Genomic DNA, 18,816 nt, shown 5'->3' with positions numbered 1-18,816 from the left:
TCCGTGGTCTAGTGGTGAGCGTCCGCCCGGAGAGCGGAAGGTCCGTGGTTCGATCCCCGGCCGCGTCATACCAAAAGACGTTAAAAGATGGTACTTGTTGCTACCCTGTCTGGCACTCGGCATTAAGGGGCTAAAACAAGGACTGGTCGGCTCGGAGTCAGTATACTGTGTCTTAGTGGGGTATTCATGTTAAGTGCGGCATGGTATCTAAGTGAGCTAGCACTATAAATCGGCATCAGTCCGGACCAGTACAAGCAGCCACACAAACACATGCACGTCGCTATATAAGTGCAATAATCTTGGAAGCGACGTTAAACCCCATTTCACCTCACCTCACCTCAAAGTGATCTGAACATCAGCAATCAAGTGAGGAGAGTGTGTCTGTATTTGACTGTGTAGTGTGGTTTATTTGATGTCAGAGAGTAGCTATAAATATGTCTTGAACTTTAAAGAACATCCTAATGAAAACAAAAATTCATTTGAAGAATCACTACATTTGTTGACGCTGTTTCTGAGATTATTATGTTTTATTTTCACATATTGTCTACAACTTGTGACTTGACCTGGAAACAGTCCAAGTTTGAATTACTCCACATGGGACACATTTACGTTAATTCTCCATGACACAATTGTCATCCGTATTTCGCTTTTATATTAAGTTTAGGATGAGTAATTTTAATCCATCCCCTCGTTGATTGTCTGATAGACACGGAAATTATGCCCCTGGCATCAATGTTAACGTAGCTGGTGATTCGCTTATGGAGTTTGTGAAAGCCAAGATGAGATAACCTCTTGTGACGAGACCACACACTCGACTTCAGTCCCGATGGCGGTTTGATCTTAAAGGTGGGCTCCTCTCCATAGATTAGACTGGGACTGCCATATTGACTCTAGTTGAGCAGACATTGCTTCTTCCCCATTTCACACACACTCGACAAGTCTCCAGATTGTGATTTCATCTATAAAGAAGTGTCTTCGGGATTTTGGCCGAGGCTGCCTTTATAAATCATTATAAATCGTCTCGTCCCTGTTTAACTGGACCCTGTTTAACTGGACTCTGTTAATCTGACTGGCCACTGTGTAATGACGTAGATCGACGATGTTGCTGTAGCAAAGCGTTAAGGTACCCTGAGGCCACACTCTATTCAGGCAGTGGTGTCAAAGGGGGTTAAATGGCAAAACACAACCATCATTTCCTCAAGGAATAGTCTACATCCGGGTATGAACGTGCTAGGACAGGAACTGTCTCGGTCTAGGCAGCGCAGGACGAGGTGCTATTTTTGTTTGTTCTGTTTTGATTTTTCGGACCACCATTGGAGGTTTGAGCTGATCACGTGTCAGGCCGGATTGTCTCCCCTTTGTGTCTGGTTTGGTCTTGATCTTGAGATCTGGAATGAGAACACCAACTGCTGCAAACATAGATATTTATCCAAATGATTCCTGACCATTGCTTCTTGTATGATCTACTCAAAATAAATTAGTACCATTTCACATTTTTTGTGAACATGATGGACATATATCAAGGGGTAAGTTAAACTTCCAATTTTTTAAATTTCCATTACCATTTCGAATTCTGACACAAAGTAAATTGTATTCATGTCATCATCAAAGGCTAAAGTCGTGCATTTCTCTCTGCCGGGTTGGGGGCGGTCGGGTAGCCTAGTGGTTGAAGCGTTCGCTCGTCACGCCGAAGACCCGGGTTCGATTCCCGACATGGGTACAATGTGTGAAGCCCATTTCTGGTGTCCCCCGCCGTGATATTGCTGGAATATTGCTAAACGCGGCGTAAAACCATACTCACTCACTCACTCACTCACTCTGCCGGATTGTGTCCATCGTCGCATCAGGAACCGCTCTGCGTGGGTTTGAATACAAGATTCGTGTGGTTTACAAAAAACAGTATACGTCTAAGATCTAAGTCACTTTTGAGTTTCTCCCTACAGTAAGTTGACATGCCGTGATATAGCTGAAGTTGTGTTTTAAGCAGCTTTAGACAGTCTCACGCGCATCACCCACCGCGCACTGCTGTGTGCCTTGTAAGGTTCATCATGGATGTTGGGGCGCTGATCGGCCGTTTGTTGTCATGCTGTACAAATAAAATCAGCATGTAAGTGGCAGTTGTAAAAGTGTCTACTATTACTTTTGCCTTCGTTTATATCAAATAGACTGGTACTTAATTCAGTCAGTGTAGTCATATGGTGGGCATAGGTGAACAGGCAACGTACAGTAAACTACGGTTATAACGAACTCAAAGGGACTACTAATTGTAGTTCGTTATAACCGTAGTTCGTTATAAGTATATATACAGCATAACTACAGCAAATAGTCGGGACCAAAAAGTAAGTTCGTTATATCCGTCAGTTCGTTATAAGCGTGTTCGTTTTAACCGTAGTCTACTGTAACACATTCTACAGTTAGGTTAAGAACCAGGGCCCCGTTCTACAAAGCGATCTTAGCGCTATGACTATCGAAATAAAAGCGACAAAACCCTTTTCATAATCATAAGAAATGTCTGCTAAAAACAGAGTCCCTTGTAAAATTCCGAACATATCATGAATCTCTTTAAAATCAGATCTTAGTTCGCTACCTCTAAACGAGGATCTGAGGACATCCAATTACGGGTCTCGTCAGAACAACCTTTCAGAGCGTAGCTTACCAGATCAGAAAAGTGACAATTGGAATGGGTTTTCTCATCATGCAACCTGGAAAAGGTTAACACGTCCTTGTTTTAGTCCTTTAATACCGAGCGCCAGACAGGGTAACAACAAGTCCCTTAATGCCGAGCGCCAGACAGGGTAACAACAAGAACCATCTTTTAACGTCTTTTGGTATGACGCGGCCAGGGATCGAACCCCGGACCTTCCGCTCTCCGGGCGGACGCTCTACCAACAGCCCACGGATGCAGCAATGGAAGCGACTGTCCACAGCCCGTGGGGAATACTGCCGTATGGTTTCGGACACCTACCAGACATTTCAATTTTTTCGAATTTTGAACAGATACCTTATAAAAATATTATTCAAAGAATCGTCTGGAATGGAAGTCGCCAGTTTGAAACTAGTCCGTAAGGCTCGAGGAAGCTGCTTTCTGATTGGCTAATGTCCACTTATTGTAAGCATTTCATTGGTCGGTCAAAGTTCCGGAAAGGTCGTTCTGACGTGACCCGTAATTGGATGTCCTCAGATGTCGTGGGACGTCGCTCATAATATCGATCACTGGATTGTCTGATTGTTTACAGCCTGGAATATTGTAAAGTGCACTGACAAACAAAGAACTGAAATATACGTCACTTTAACTTGTAAGAACATATGTGGATTTCATACCGTTGCAAGCGTTTCAACAGCCTCGTTCCTGCGCTCACCGGATTCTTGAAGTAAGCTTGTATCGGAAGACTGGCGGTGTCTCCTAGATAGGTTCCGTGCTAGGAAGAGGGCGGTCAGTCCTATTGTTTGGGTCTGCCAATGAGAAGCACGAATTGAGTCTCCATAACTTACATGTACTTCGATGCGTTACACGTGACACTGCTTTTACCACAGGAACAGTCTTCTTCTGCCCTTCGGGGCACGGGTGGCCCAGTCGTCTTAGGCGCCGCGATTCGCTGTGCAGAGTTGCGTCCCTTAGGCACACCAGAACCTATGATTGTGGGTTCGATTCCCGGTTCGCCCCGATTATGTTTCTAGGTTTGTAGCACCATACCCGGGCTCGTGGGTTTTACCGATGTGGTAAACGTCTCAGACCTGCATCACTTCGGGCTTTCCTCCCACATTAAGCTGATACGCCGCGATATAACCGGAATACTGTTAAAAGCGGCGTTAAACCCAGCTCACTCACTCTTCTAATGGGGTAGGGGGGTATTGTGTACAAATACTACATATGGGTTTCAAAAAGGTGGGCGAGGGTCGATCCGCCTATATGGGATCCAATATTTCACGTTTGAGATTCACTCCGATAATGAACCCTGCACTATTAGGGCCTTACTCGTCCTCGTGGGTTTAATAGGTGATAAATAAAGGGAATCAGCCGACTCTCTCGTGTTTCTGTGCCATAAACATCACATATTAAGAACACAATTTGTATTATGCGAGCCTTTATCACACGAGTGAAATAATGTCTTTATCATAACGTCATTCTTAGAATAATAGGTGTTTTAGAAGTAATTTCAGTCAAAAAAGTAGATTTAGAAACCGCGTATGAATACAGCGCCTGAGTGAATTGACCAAAGTTTATCACATGGTGCTACATTCGTCACCACTCGCCCCTTTCCGTTACCTGCAAGAAGACTCGTCCCCTTATCGATGAATGTTATGTGCGAAAATACGACAAACCAATCAGAATGCGCGTATGATTTCAAGTTCTTCGTCAAAGAATCCCTCAGAAATAGTTTTTGATTTAACATACGTCTTGCATCTACAAATATACCAAAGATACAGTTAAATGTGGTCAATCATACTGTATAATTCCGCATGTCCCGATGTGCTTTAAATTGCATCTGTTTTAGGTATGCCCGTTTGCGCTTAGACGGAACCCGGTCGCAAAATGGCCATGAGAGGGGCACGAGTCGCTATTCGGCTTGTCCCGGAATAACACGAGTTGGTCACGAATGATAGTGCTAAAGAACTTGCAGCAATGTTTGTTTACAGAATCAGGGCGAATCACTGGGAAACCCTATCTGAGCATATTGGGGACGTGAGTCAAGAGTTAATTAAGAAAGAAGGCATCGCATCCTTGTATGGAGCTTGAAATCCTGATATTCCAGTTTATTATAAAGATACGTGATACTGGTGATTTGCAAACTGTGACGTCCGTGTTGGATATTTAAAACCCCCTTGACATATTGACCTTCCGACCCCCAAAATACTCCTTTATTTACAACTTTGCTTTCACTGAAGTGGAGCATATCCTCTAACTTCGCCTCTCTGGGCGTCTTGGCGCCTCACGGGGCGGTCGGGTAGCCTAGTGGTTAAAGCGTTGGCTCGTCACGCCGAAGACCCGGGTTCGATTCCCGACATGGGTACAATGTGTGAAGCCCATTTCTGGTGTCCCCCGCCGTGATATTGCTGGAATATTGCTAAAAGCGGCGTAAAACCATACTCACTCACTCACTCACTTGGCGCCTCACCTTAGGCGTACCAGTATCTGCTGATCGCGCGTTGCAGGGGGCACGGGGAGCCCAGTCGTCTAAGGCGCCGCGATTCGCTGTGCAGAGTTGCGTCCCTTGGGCACGCCAGAAACCTATGATTGTGGGTTCGAATCCCGGTTCGCCCCGATAATGTTTCTAGGTTTGTCAGCACCATACCCGTGCTCGTGGGTTTCACCGAAGTGGTAAACGTCTGAGACCTGCATCACTTCGGGCTTTCCTCCCACATTAAGCTGACACGCCGTGATATAACTGGAATAATGTTAAAAGCGACGTTAAACCCAACTCACTCACTCACTCGTGCGTTGCATGATCATAAGCAAGGTCATTGTCTAAGACTTTTGGATATTCCTCCCAAACCAAATTTACTGACTCACTGGACGTCACTCTCCGAGTTTAGTGTTACCTTCTTCTTGGCTTCCTCTGGATGGAGACCCTGGTAATCCTGCTGGATCTTGTCCAGGATGAACGTCTTGGGTGGTGGCGGCGGCGGTGGCGGCGGTTCTGTCGTCTGCTTGGGAGCAAGCTTCTGTCTGAGAGTTTCCCGTCTCTTCGTAAGGGCTTTCATCTTCCGTGAGAGATGCGCAACTCGGAATCTGTCTGCTGCTATCTGGGCTTTGGCGTGTTTGTTTTCTTCGTGGAGGACAGTGTTCCATCTGAAACACGAAGCAAGGTTGTTCTGTGGAGAAGATGGGGAGGAATCCCGTGGATAAAACATTCGTTTGCCATTCGGAAGTTCAGTATTCAGGTTCCCAAGGTAGCACGGATAAGTGAAGCCCCCCTCCTGAAATAGTGTTAACAGCTTCGCAAACCCAACTCACACATTCACTTTTCAATTATCTTATAACCTAAAATACATTTCTACAAGCTCTCACAGAGATAAACCTATCCATCATACTGTGAATCAGGGGCGGTCAGGTAGCCTAGTGGTTAAAGCGTTCGCTCGTCACGCCGAAGACCCGGGTTCGATTCCCGACATGGGTACAATGTGTGAAGCCCATTTCTGGTGTCCCCCGCCGTGATATTGCTGGAACATTGCTAAAAACGGCGTAAAACCATACTCACTCACTCACTCACTCATACTGTGAATCAGGTTCTGGGATTAATCCTTCTCCCACACTTCTGGTTGTGTAGGCACTACGAAAGCTTGATGATGAGTTAACTCCCTTGTCTCGGGAAGATGTGATGAGTACGGGTGGACTGTTTTCGCGAGCATTTCCGATAGCAACTCTTACAGCAACTGTTCTGCTAGAGCTAACCTTTGTTTAATCCCAGGAATGTCATGGTTTAAGAATTTTATAACAATATATGATAAAAATAATTAATCCACTTTTACAGCTTGACACAATGAACACGAAGTGACTCTCCGAACCAGCTCATACTTCGTGGGTCCAAATTAGTTTACCAACCAGCTATGAATACTGACAAAATATGGTGTGAAAAACGAGCATCATCAAATAAACTGTTTGCATTCATTTTAACTTACTCTTGGCCGTCGTCGTCTATGTCATTGCTGCGGTTATCGCCCTTGCTCTCGGCCATTTCTTTCGCCTTCCGCACGATGTCATCCGTCTTCATCGTCATCAAAACCGTTGTCTTCTACAGAGATTGAGGGGGATAGTGATTGAAACCTCACAGACAACAACAAGAGTTACCTCCCCTATGTCACATTAACCAGCTTCTTATGAGCGCTACAACTTTGTCTGTCTCACAGTCTCTGAACCATACTATTTTCCCTTCCGCCCAGCCCTATCTGTAATGCAGATTACTAAAAGAAGCAAGTCGAGATTTTCCTCAGGTTTTGGTTCCTGAATCTCCCATCTCAATGGTTTCCTTTTCAATTTCAATGGAGTTTTTTGTTTATATCAAAAGTATCAGGGGGGCACGGGTGGCCCAGTTGTCTAAGGCGCCGCGATTCGTTGTGCAGAGTTGCGTCCCTTGGGCACGCCAGAAACCTATGATTGTGGGCTCGAATCCCGGTTCGCCCCGATTATGTTTCTAGGTTTGTCAGCACCATACCCGTGCTCGTGGGTTTCACCGAAGTGGTAAACGTCTGAGACCTGCATCACTCCGGGCTTTCCTCCCACATTAAGCTGACACGACGTGATATAACTGGAATACTGTTAAAAGCGGCGTTAAACTCAACTCACTCACTCAAAAGTATCAAAGATTTAGCGTAAGTCTAGCTTCAACTCACGATTTATATTACAAAACACCGACAGGGCATACCTGACACAGTCATGCTACGAATTCTTTGTTTGCCAAAACGTGTCTCAAAATGTTCCCCTGTGGATGTTAGGCGCTATTGAGAGTTGTGCTTTCTTGCACGCCAACATCCTATGCTGGTGGATTCGAATTCCAGATTTGCATTAATAGTAAGTTTTGGATTGTTAACATACTCGAGCTCGCGGACTTCAAAGGGTGGTTGGTTGCTTGTTTCACCCGCTCTCAGCAATATTCCAGCCACATGACGGCGGTCTGTAAATAATCGAGTCTGGAGCAGACAATCCAGCGACGGACGTCATGAGCATCGATCCACGCAATTGGAATACCATGACATGCATCAACCAAGTCATCGAGCCTGACCACCCGATCTCGTTAGTCGCCTCTTACCACAAGCATAGTCACCTTTAATTTCAAAGGAGAAGCGTCTGAGAGATCTGCATCACTTCAGGCTTTCTTCCCACATCAAGCTGACTTGACGTGAAATAATTGTAATACTGTTTGAAGCGGCGTTAAACCAAACTCATCCATTCATTCTCACAAAAACAGTTTCAGTGGTAGCCATGGTACTTATTCAGAACATATTCAGAAGAATTTAGGCATAGGTATATGTATACACGATAGTAATAGTAACATAAATGGATTAATAAAGCTTTAAACGGTTAATCATTGCGTAAACTGGTAATATTTTAGATTAATCCCGTACTCATTGTGAAATCAAGAATAGTCGTTTCTTTCCACACAAAACACAATGGAGGATATGGCGCAACGTTAGCTCGTCACGCTGAAGATGCGGTTCGATTCCCTCGTGTACAATGCGCGAAGTCAACTTCTGGGCCCACTTGCACAAAGCGATCTTAGCGCTAAGATTATCGTAACTCCCATACTTTAACATACGCTAACAATAGTCTTAGCGCTAAGATCGCTTTGTGAAAGTGGGCCCTGGTGTCCCCCTCCGTGATATTGCTGGAAAATTGCTAAAAGCGGTGTAAAACCATACTCACTCTGGTGTTCCACACCGTGATACGGCTAAAACATTGATAAATGCGGCAAAAGAAACAACAACTGTCTAACTCACGCAGAAACCAAAGCATAAATGTGTCTTACTGTAAATCCCTCTTTTCCCGAAGGTGCTTCCATGGCCATACGGAGTTGTCTCCCCACTTCACTGCTCTCATCCAAGAGTTTCAGTAGCTCTCTGCAGTCTCCCTCCTGTGAACAACAGTCAGTGCTGTGTAGAAATGTCGAAGCTACAATGCCATGCACAAAAAAAACCGCTGACAGACAATTCTCGTGCATCCGTTATTGTTCGGGGACATTTGAATAACCTCAAGGGCCTGTCTGTGACGGGTGCCACCTTATGAGCGGGATACGTTCACCTTTTCGCGAACACCTGATATCATCACTATTTGATAGTGATTCATATACACATGTTTAGGATACAGTCGGAATCGTACAATCTGCTTTTCGTAGATATTTCCTGTAATTATGGACATGTTTCATGTTTTTAAATTAGCTCAAGTCAAACTTCACATTCAAAGAGATACAATGCTTATTTCCAATCTAGATCTAGGATGTAATTGTTCCCTTGTGTGATACCTAACTGCAGGTTTGGTATACATGAAATATACCCGTAAAATATGAGTAAGATTTGAATGAAACAAGCTGGACCATCAAAAGCCGATACAACCCCCCTTTGGAATCATTCTTGTTTTCCCCGATTCATTTACGAAACAGACCGAGGAACGTGTTCATGTTCTACATATTAGTTCCATATGGTGTACCGCCTCCTTGGTCTCGTGGACAGAGCGTCTACCCGGAGGGCGGAAGGTCTGGGGTTCGGTCTCTGGTCGCGTCATACCAAAAGACGTCAAATGATGGTACTTGATGAAAAGATGGTGCTCGGCATTTAGGAGACAGGACAAGGGCTGGTCGGCTCGGAGTCAGTTTAGTGTGTGGGTACCATTAAACTGAGGAATTGTATCTCAATAGGCTAGGGCACACACACGTAGCTATATGAGTGCAATGATCTTGAACGCGACGTTCAACCCCATTTCACCTCAGCTCCATATGGCGACATTTAGTGGAGGGTACATACCCGTAGTATCTGCTGAATCTGGTCCTTTGACATTTGCTGAAAGTGGAAATACAAGTATCTTGTAGCAGTCAAGTTTGTACCAACAATATCAACATTTAAATGTCATATGTAAGGATATATTTAACGACAGAAACTTGTTCATATAAAATCTTATCAATAGCACCACTGAATGACGTATTCATCACTAATCTGTGCTGAGAATGTTTATATGTTTTGCTATATGGTGTTGGTAGTGGAAAGAAAAATGATTTCAGAAATGTATTGTCGGTCGGATGAAATATAGGAAAAGTAGTCTTAGTCTTATACTTTCCTTCCACATTGACCAGCTTGACGGGTTTTTTAAAATTGGAATACAGTAAACTACGTTTATAACGAACACGCTTATAACGAACTGACCGATATAACGAACTTATTTTTTAGTCCCATTTTTTGCCATTTGTTGTATATATGCTGTAAATATACTTATAACGAACTACGGTTATTACGAACGAAATTAGTGGTCCCTTTGAGTTCGTTATAACCGAAGTTTACTATAAGCGAACAGACTTAACACTCGTGTAAAACGCCGTTCTGGTACTGTGTGTGGACGGGTTATGTTGTCAACACAGCAGCAAAGCGGAAGTACCCACCTTCCCGACATGCTTTGCGAGAACACGTGCCATGTCAGAGGGCATCTGCGTGATGGATCCACTCAGTCGCAGGCTGTCCACAGTCTCAGGGTCGTCATCTACAACGTAGTTTCTACTGAAATACTTGGCAACTTAATGTGCAGGAGCAAAGAACACTTTAGAATCCGATTCCATCTTCATTTGACCTAGGCCACAATGAACACTCCCTCGTCCATTTGTTTCAAAATTGCCGCAATTAGAGACATATATTTAAACTGGGCAGTCGGGTAGCCTAGTGGTCAAAGCGTTCGCTCGTCACGCCGACCACCCGGGTTCGATTCCCGACATGGGAACAATGTGTGAAGCCCATTTCCGGTGTCCCCCGCCGTGATATTGCTGGAATTTTGCTAAAAGCGGCGTAAAACCATACTCACTCACTCACTATATTTAAACTTTTGCCTGTATGCCTTGGATCTGAAATTCATCTTTGGCAACCCTTATCTTAAATTGTCAGCCCATCCGAAAGGTATTTTGAAGTGAGGAAAACGTAGTAATGTTTTTTTTATGACCAAGAAGATCACCTGTAATATCAAAATAATCACCTATATAATTACCCAAAACACATTTATATGATAATGGACTATGAGACAAGGATGTAAGAAGAAATAATAAACTACCCGTGGGGTCTTTATCTCGTGTGTCGGCGCTCCGGTTGGAGAGGGGTGTGCTGTGGCGGAGGCCGATGGCAGTGCGAGGGCGGGAAGGTCCGCGTGAAGATGAACCGGAAGTAGTATGAGCTGAGATTTCACGCACGCGCATTGGCTCATATCGTCCACCTTTCACCATGAACCGATACATGTTTTCTTTGTTCCTCTCACTAAAATGATATGAATAAACACACATTCAACTCCGGGTGAAAGTGACTTCACAAAACCGGTGATCATTTCGTTATATATGGGATTTCTTGAATCATAACCTTTGAATTCCACGGCTCAAGAATCACAAATGCCCTCGATATATCAGATATATTGCCATATCCGACTTTGTTATTTACAGATGTGACAAGACTCATTTCATATTCACGTTTCAGAGGTGAATAACGGATTTTGTAAAAGGAGAGTGAACATACTACCCGCAGTTAAAATAATTAACATTAACATCATTTTAGTATTGGATAATAATCATATTAATATTAATATGATTATTATCCAATACAGAAAAAGAGATTTTAAAATTTACAATTATTACAGCTGTTTAATTTGCCCCTTTCAAAGAATTCTGAATCAAACATTGGCCATTAACCCGTAAATGCACTCAATGACCTCCTTGAAGTCCAAATGTCACATCAAAACCAGCCCAAAATGGAGTGAAATAAACATGTGTACATATCATGTTGACAAACACCAAGAAGTAATAAACACATCTGCCATGAAAGGTCATACAATCATTATCACACAGCGAGGGTGGTATTAACTGATATTAACACACAGTGAGTATGTCAATAGTCCCCCGCATTGAGGTATCGGATGCCATTGACACCACAGGTGTTAATCTACTGGAGGTGTATATTGCATGTGATATATATTATAATACCATTGTGTAGTTTGCTTGAAGTCGCATATTGCTGTCAACGTGGAAGTGACATGTGTTGAATTGTGATTTAGTACAGTATTAGAAAGGCTGCCTTGTCAGAACCATGCTACTTTGGGGGGAATGTGCAGGTATTTTTAATGTTAATTCATTATCTTGCATGATTTCTTGCCAAAAGGTAACTCATCCACGGCCCTACAACTGTGACACTCGAGGGACCATCCACTATTACAATAGCACTGTGATAGTGTGGTGACTATCTTTACCTCCCCACAATGAATCTCTACCTCCAATTAATCAACCTTGGCCTCAGCATAGTGAACCTTTCCATACTCTTAATGAAATGTTACTTTCCCATAATGAACCTTTACCTTCACACAGTAGACCTTTACCTCCCCACAAAGAACCTTGACCTCCCCACAGTAAACCTTAACCTTCACACAGTAAACCTTTACCTTCACACAATGGACCTTTACCGCCCCAATATAAACCTTTATCGCCCCAAAATGAACCTTTACCTTCACAAAATAAAACTTTATCTTCACACAATGAACGTTTACTTTCACACAGTAAACCTTTACCTCTACACAAAGAACCTTTACCTTCACACAGTAAACCTTTACCTCCCCACAGAGAAGCTTTACCTCCACACAAAGATCCCTTACCTTCACACAGTAAACCTTTACCTCCACACAAAGAACCTTTACCTTCACACAGTAAACCTTTACCTTCACACAGTAAACCTTTACCTCCACACAAAGAATCTTTACCTTCACACAGTAAACTTTTACCTTCACACAAAGAACCTTTATCTTCACACAGTAAACCTTTATCTCCACACAAAGAACCTTTATCTTCACACAGTAAACCTTTACCTCCACACAAAGAACCTTTACCTTCACACTGTAAACCTTTACCTCCACACAAAGAACCTTTACCTTCACACAGTAAACCTTTACCTTCACACAGTAAACCTTTACCTTCACACAGTAAACCTTTACCTCCACACAAAGAACCTTAACCTTCACACAGTAAACCTTAACCTCCACACAAAGAACCTTTACCTCCACACAAAGAACCTTTACCTCCACACAGTAAACCTTTACCTCCACACAAAGAACCTTTACCTTCACACAAAGAACCTTTACCTTCCCACAGTAAACCTTTACCTCCACACAAAGAACCTTTACCTTCACACAGTAAACCTTTACCTTCACACAGTAAACCTTTACCTTCACACAAAGAACCTTTACCTTCACACAGTAAACCTTTACCTTCACACAGTAAACCTTAACCTCCACACAGTAAACCTTTACTCCACACAATGAATTTTTACCTTCACACAGTAAACCTTTACCTTCACACAGTAAACCTTTACCTTCACACAGTAAACCTTAACCTTCACACATTAAACCTTTACTCCACACAATGAATTTTTACCTTCACACAGTAAACCTTTACCTTCACACAGTAAACCTTAACCTTCACACAGTAAACCTTTACTCCACACAATGAATTTTTACCTTCACACAGTAAACCTTTACCTTCACACTGTAAACCTTAACCTTCACACAGTAAACCTTTACCTTCACACAAAGAACCTTTACCTCCACACAAGGAACCTTTACCTCCACACAGAGAACCTTTACCTTCACACAGTAAACCTTTACCTTCACACAGTAAACCTTTACCTCCACACAGTAAACCTTTACTCCACACAATGAATTTTTACCTTCACACAGTAAACCTTTACCTTCACACAGTAAACCTTTACCTTCACACAGTAAACCTTAACCTTCACACATTAAACCTTTACTCCACACAATGAATTTTTACCTTCACACAGTAAACCTTTACCTTCACACAGTAAACCTTAACCTTCACACAGTAAACCTTTACTCCACACAATGAATTTTTACCTTCACACAGTAAACCTTTACCTTCACACTGTAAACCTTAACCTTCACACAGTAAACCTTTACCTTCACACAAAGAACCTTTACCTCCACACAAGGAACCTTTACCTCCACACAAAGAACCTTTACCTTCACACAGTAAACCTTTACCTCCACACAGTAAACCTTTACCTTCACACAGTAAACCTTAACCTTCACACAGTAAACCTTTACTCCACACAATGAATTTTTACCTTCACACAGTAAACCTTTACCTTCACACAGTAAACCTTTACCTCCACACAGTAAACCTTTACCTTCACACAGTAAACCCTTAACCTTCACACAGTAAACCTTTACTCCACACAATGATTTTTTACCTTCACACAGTAAACCTTTACCTTCACACTGTAAACCTTTACATCCACACACTGAACCTTTATCTTCACACGGTAAACCTTTACCTCCATACACTGAACCACTACCTTCACACAGTAAACCTTTACCTTCACACAACGAACCTTTACCTTCACACTGTAAACCTTTACCTCCACACAAAGAACCTTAACCTTCACACAGTAAACCTTTACCTCCACACAAAGAACCTTTACCTTCACACAGTAAACCTTTACCTTCACACAATAAACCTTCACCTCCACACAAAGAACCTTTACCTCCACACAAAGAACCTTTACCTCCACACAAAGAACCTTTACCTCCACACAAGAAACCTTTACCTCCACACAAAGAACCTTTACCTCCACACAAGGAACCTTTACCTCCACACAAAGAATCTTTACCTTCACACAGTAAACCTTTACCTTCACACAGTAAACCTTTACCTTCACACAGTAAACCTTTACCTCCACACAAAGAACCTTAACCTTCACACAGTAAACCTTAACCTCCACACAGTAAACCTTTACCTCCACACAAAGAACCTTTACCTCCACACAGTAAACCTTTACCTCCACACAAAGAACCTTTACCTTCACACAAAGAACCTTTACCTTCCCACAGTAAACCTTTACCTCCACACAAAGAACCTTTACCTTCACACAGTAAACCTTTACCTTCACACAGTAAACCTTTACCTTCACACAAAGAACCTTTACCTTCACACAGTAAACCTTTACCTTCACACAGTAAACCTTAACCTCCACACAGTAAACCTTTACTCCACACAATGAATTTTTACCTTCACACAGTAAACCTTTACCTTCACACAGTAAACCTTTACCTTCACACAGTAAACCTTAACCTTCACACATTAAACCTTTACTCCACACAATGAATTTTTACCTTCACACAGTAAACCTTTACCTTCACACAGTAAACCTTAACCTTCACACAGTAAACCTTTACTCCACACAATGAATTTTTACCTTCACACAGTAAACCTTTACCTTCACACTGTAAACCTTAACCTTCACACAGTAAACCTTTACCTTCACACAAAGAACCTTTACCTCCACACAAGGAACCTTTACCTCCACACAGAGAACCTTTACCTTCACACAGTAAACCTTTACCTTCACACAGTAAACCTTTACCTCCACACAGTAAACCTTTACCTTCACACAGTAAACCTTAACCTCCACACAGTAAACCTTTACTCCACACAATGAATTTTTACCTTCACACAGTAAACCTTTACCTTCACACAGTAAACCTTTACCTTCACACAGTAAACCTTAACCTTCACACATTAAACCTTTACTCCACACAATGAATTTTTACCTTCACACAGTAAACCTTTACCTTCACACAGTAAACCTTAACCTTCACACAGTAAACCTTTACTCCACACAATGAATTTTTACCTTCACACAGTAAACCTTTACCTTCACACAACGAACCTTTACCTTCACACTGTAAACCTTTACCTCCACACAAAGAACCTTAACCTTCACACAGTAAACCTTTACCTTCACACAATAAACCTTCACCTCCACACAAAGAACCTTTACCTCCACACAAAGAACCTTTACCTCCACACAAAGAACCTTTACCTCCACACAAGAAACCTTTACCTCCACACAAAGAACCTTTACCTCCACACAAGGAACCTTTACCTCCACACCAAGAACCTTTACCTCCACACAGTAAACCTTTACCTTCACACAGTAAACCTTAACCTTCACACAGTAAACCTTTACTCCACACAATGAATTTTTACCTTCACACAGTAAACCTTTACCTTCACACAGTAAACCTTTACCTTCACGCAGTAAACCTTTACCTCCACACAGTAAACCTTTACCTTCACACAGTAAACCTTAAACTTCACACAGTAAACCTTTACTCCACACAATGAATTTTTACCTTCACACAGTAAACCTTTACCTTCACACAGTAAACCTTTACATCCACACACTGAACCTTTACCTTCACACGGTAAACCTTTACCTCCATACAAAGAACCTTAACCTTCACACAGTAAACCTTTACCTCCACACAAAGAACCTTTACCTTCACACAGTAAACCTTTACCTTCACGCAATAAACCTTCACCTCCACACAAAGAACCTTTACCTCCACACAAAGAACCTTTACCTCCACACAAAGAACCTTTACCTCCACACAAGGAACCTTTACCTCCACACAAAGAACCTTTACCTCCACACAGTAAACCTTTATCTCTACACAGTAAACCTTTACCTCCACACAAAGAACCTTTACCTTCACACAGTAAACATTTACCTTCACACAGTAAACCTTTACTCCACACAATGAATTTTTACCTTCACACAGTAAACCTTTACTTTCACACTGTAAACCTTTACATCCACACACTGAACCTTTACCTTCACACAGTAAACCTTTACCTTCACACAGTAAACCTTTACCTTCACGCAGTAAACCTTTACATCCACACACTGAACCTTTACTTTCACACAGTAAACCTTTACTTTCACACTGTAAACCTTTACATCCACACACTGAACCTTTACTTTCACACAGTAAACCTCTACCTTCACACAACGAACCTTTACCTTCACACTGTAAACCTTTACATCCACACACTGAACCTTTACCTTCACACGGTAAACCTTTACCTCCATACACTGAACCTTTACCTTCACACAGTAAACCTTTACCTTCACACTGTAAACCTTTACCTCCACATAAAGAACCTTTACCTTCACACAGTAAACCTTTACCTTCACACAAAGAACCTTTACCTTCACACAGTAAACCTTTACCTTCACACAGTAAACCTTTACCTCCACACAAAGAACCTTTACCTCCATACAAAGAACCTTTACCTCCACACAAAGAACCTTTACTTCCACACAAAGAACGAATCTTTACCTTCACACAATGATTCTTTACCTCCCCACAATGATTCTTTACCTTCACACAGTAAACCTTTACCTTCACACAGTAAACCTTTACCTTCACACAGTAAACCTTTACCTTCACACACTGAACCTTTACCTTCATACAGTAAACCTTTACCTTGACACAGTAAACCTTTACCTGCACACAGTAAACCTTTACCTCCCCACAATGAACCTTTACCTCCCACAATGATTCTTTACCTTCGTACAATGAACCTTGTGTGAAGGTAAAGAATCATTGTGTGAAGGTAAAGGATTACTGTGTGAAGGTAAAGGTTTACTGTGTGAAGGTAAAGGTTTACTGTATGAAGGTAAAGGTTCAGTGTGTGAAGGTAAAGGTTTACTGTGTGAAGGTAAAGGTTTACTGTGTGAAGGTAAAGGTTTACTGTGTGAAGGTAAAGGTTTACTGTGTGAAGGTAAAGGTTCATTGTGGGGAGGTAAAGGTTTACGGTCCGGACCTTTACCTTCACACAGTAAACCTTTACCTTCACACAGTAAACCTTTACCTTCTCACAATGAATCTGCACCTTTACGCAATGAACCTCTATCTCTGCTTTCTTTTGCTCCCTGTGTTTCCTTTTTCTAGAATCAGGATGTGTCCCAATCATTGACTTTTATTTCTGGAATGAACTGATGCTCATGCCATCGAGCACTGGTTTGCCTGGTTCGGGCACGAATCTATTAGCCAGCTCTTAAACGTATTATGTGAGTGGCGGGTATTACCGGTCGAGCAGAACGTGCTTACCCTTTTCGCGAACACCTGGTGTCATATCTCATATTATGTGATACATTCATATAATTGTCGCTACTATTTTCCTTTTACGCCCGACCCGTGAAGATCCGGAGTAGAATAGGTCTTCAGCAACCCATGCTTGCTGTAAAAGGCGACTATGCTTGTCTTAAAAGGCGACTAACGGGATTGGGTGGTCAGGCTCGCTGACTTGGTTGATGCATGTCATCGATCCCAACTGCGTGGATCGATGTTCATGATGTCAATCACTGGATCGTCTGATCCAGACTCGATTATTTACAGACCGCCGTCATATAGCTGGGAGATTGCTGAGTGCGGCGTAAAACAACAAACCAAACCAAAACCAAACCTTTTACGCCCAGTATGATCTGTTTTGGTATATATTCCGAGACTGTTTATTCATAATTATTATATTATTTTATCTGTATCAAATGTAAATGAATACACATGTATACATACCATGCTGTCGGTGGTCTTGTGCGCACAATGCGCGGGTCGCGTGTGTTCATGTACTTCAAGTGCCCCCGTTCTTCCAGACACTGTCGGACAGCCTTGTGTTTGAAGTCATTCCAAGTATGTATAGTGTAGCCTCGTTCACGCAGATCGTGCTCATCCGGGTATTCATTACGATGCTGTTCTATGAGATTATGAAGGTGATCTTTGCTGACTATTTCAAACGCTGACCTGTGGGAAGAGACCAGAAACGTATGAAAGACAGTTCGACATATCCGTATAGCAATACGGTAAAACAACGAGTTATCCGAAGTGCGAGACAAGCGGAGTGTAGATAGGAGCTAAAGATAAGGCCGCGACCACACTAGTTCATCGTCTGAAACTATATTCGTAGTAAAAAAACGGACTTTACGAAGCTTCACGGTATTTCCACCCTCTATTCGAGTTAAGCGAACATCGCTCTAAAACTGAAACAATTGATGATGCGGAGTATTATATTATCTGTCTGACTGCCTCGTGAACTTGAACTGGGGTACCTACTGCATCAAGTTAGTTCATAGTATTCCCTTTATGTCGAAACACTGGTTATATCGGTACTTCGAGTAAACCGTTAGGATTAGCGTGTCACCTGTACCGAGGCACATAAAACCAATTAAACATATACATTATTTGGTCTGCGAAGACTCATATAAACCCTTTCACATAGCTTCACGTAAAGA

The 18,816-nt window shown here is 42.4% G+C and overlaps 1 protein-coding gene across 4 annotated transcripts in view; it reads right to left on the bottom strand.

Moving 5' to 3' along the window:
• Positions 1-506: 506 nt before the first annotated feature.
• Positions 507-18,816, bottom strand: part of LOC124139092 — a 37,588-nt gene continuing 19,278 nt past the window's right edge. For all 4 annotated transcript variants that reach the window (XM_048394187.1, XM_048394189.1, XM_048394190.1 and 1 more), the window contains exons 6-15: positions 18,104-18,328; positions 10,742-10,941; positions 10,086-10,183; positions 9,457-9,492; positions 8,466-8,570; positions 6,622-6,734; positions 5,542-5,791; positions 3,322-3,453; positions 2,017-2,086; positions 507-1,388 (exon numbers count right to left, since the gene is read on the bottom strand). In XM_048394187.1, the coding sequence (XP_048250144.1) occupies positions 1,231-1,388; positions 2,017-2,086; positions 3,322-3,453; positions 5,542-5,791; positions 6,622-6,734; positions 8,466-8,570; positions 9,457-9,492; positions 10,086-10,183; positions 10,742-10,941; positions 18,104-18,328 (1,387 nt within the window). In that variant the 3' untranslated portion in view covers positions 507-1,230. The remainder of the gene's footprint in view (positions 1,389-2,016; positions 2,087-3,321; positions 3,454-5,541; positions 5,792-6,621; positions 6,735-8,465; positions 8,571-9,456; positions 9,493-10,085; positions 10,184-10,741; positions 10,942-18,103; positions 18,329-18,816) is intronic.

The sequence above is a fragment of the Haliotis rufescens genome, unplaced genomic scaffold (assembly GCF_023055435.1).
Source record: "Haliotis rufescens isolate VD_foot unplaced genomic scaffold, xgHalRufe1.0.p SCAF_13, whole genome shotgun sequence".
Lineage (NCBI taxonomy): Eukaryota > Metazoa > Mollusca > Gastropoda > Lepetellida > Haliotidae > Haliotis > Haliotis rufescens.
This window is presented reverse-complemented; position numbering and strand designations above follow the sequence as displayed.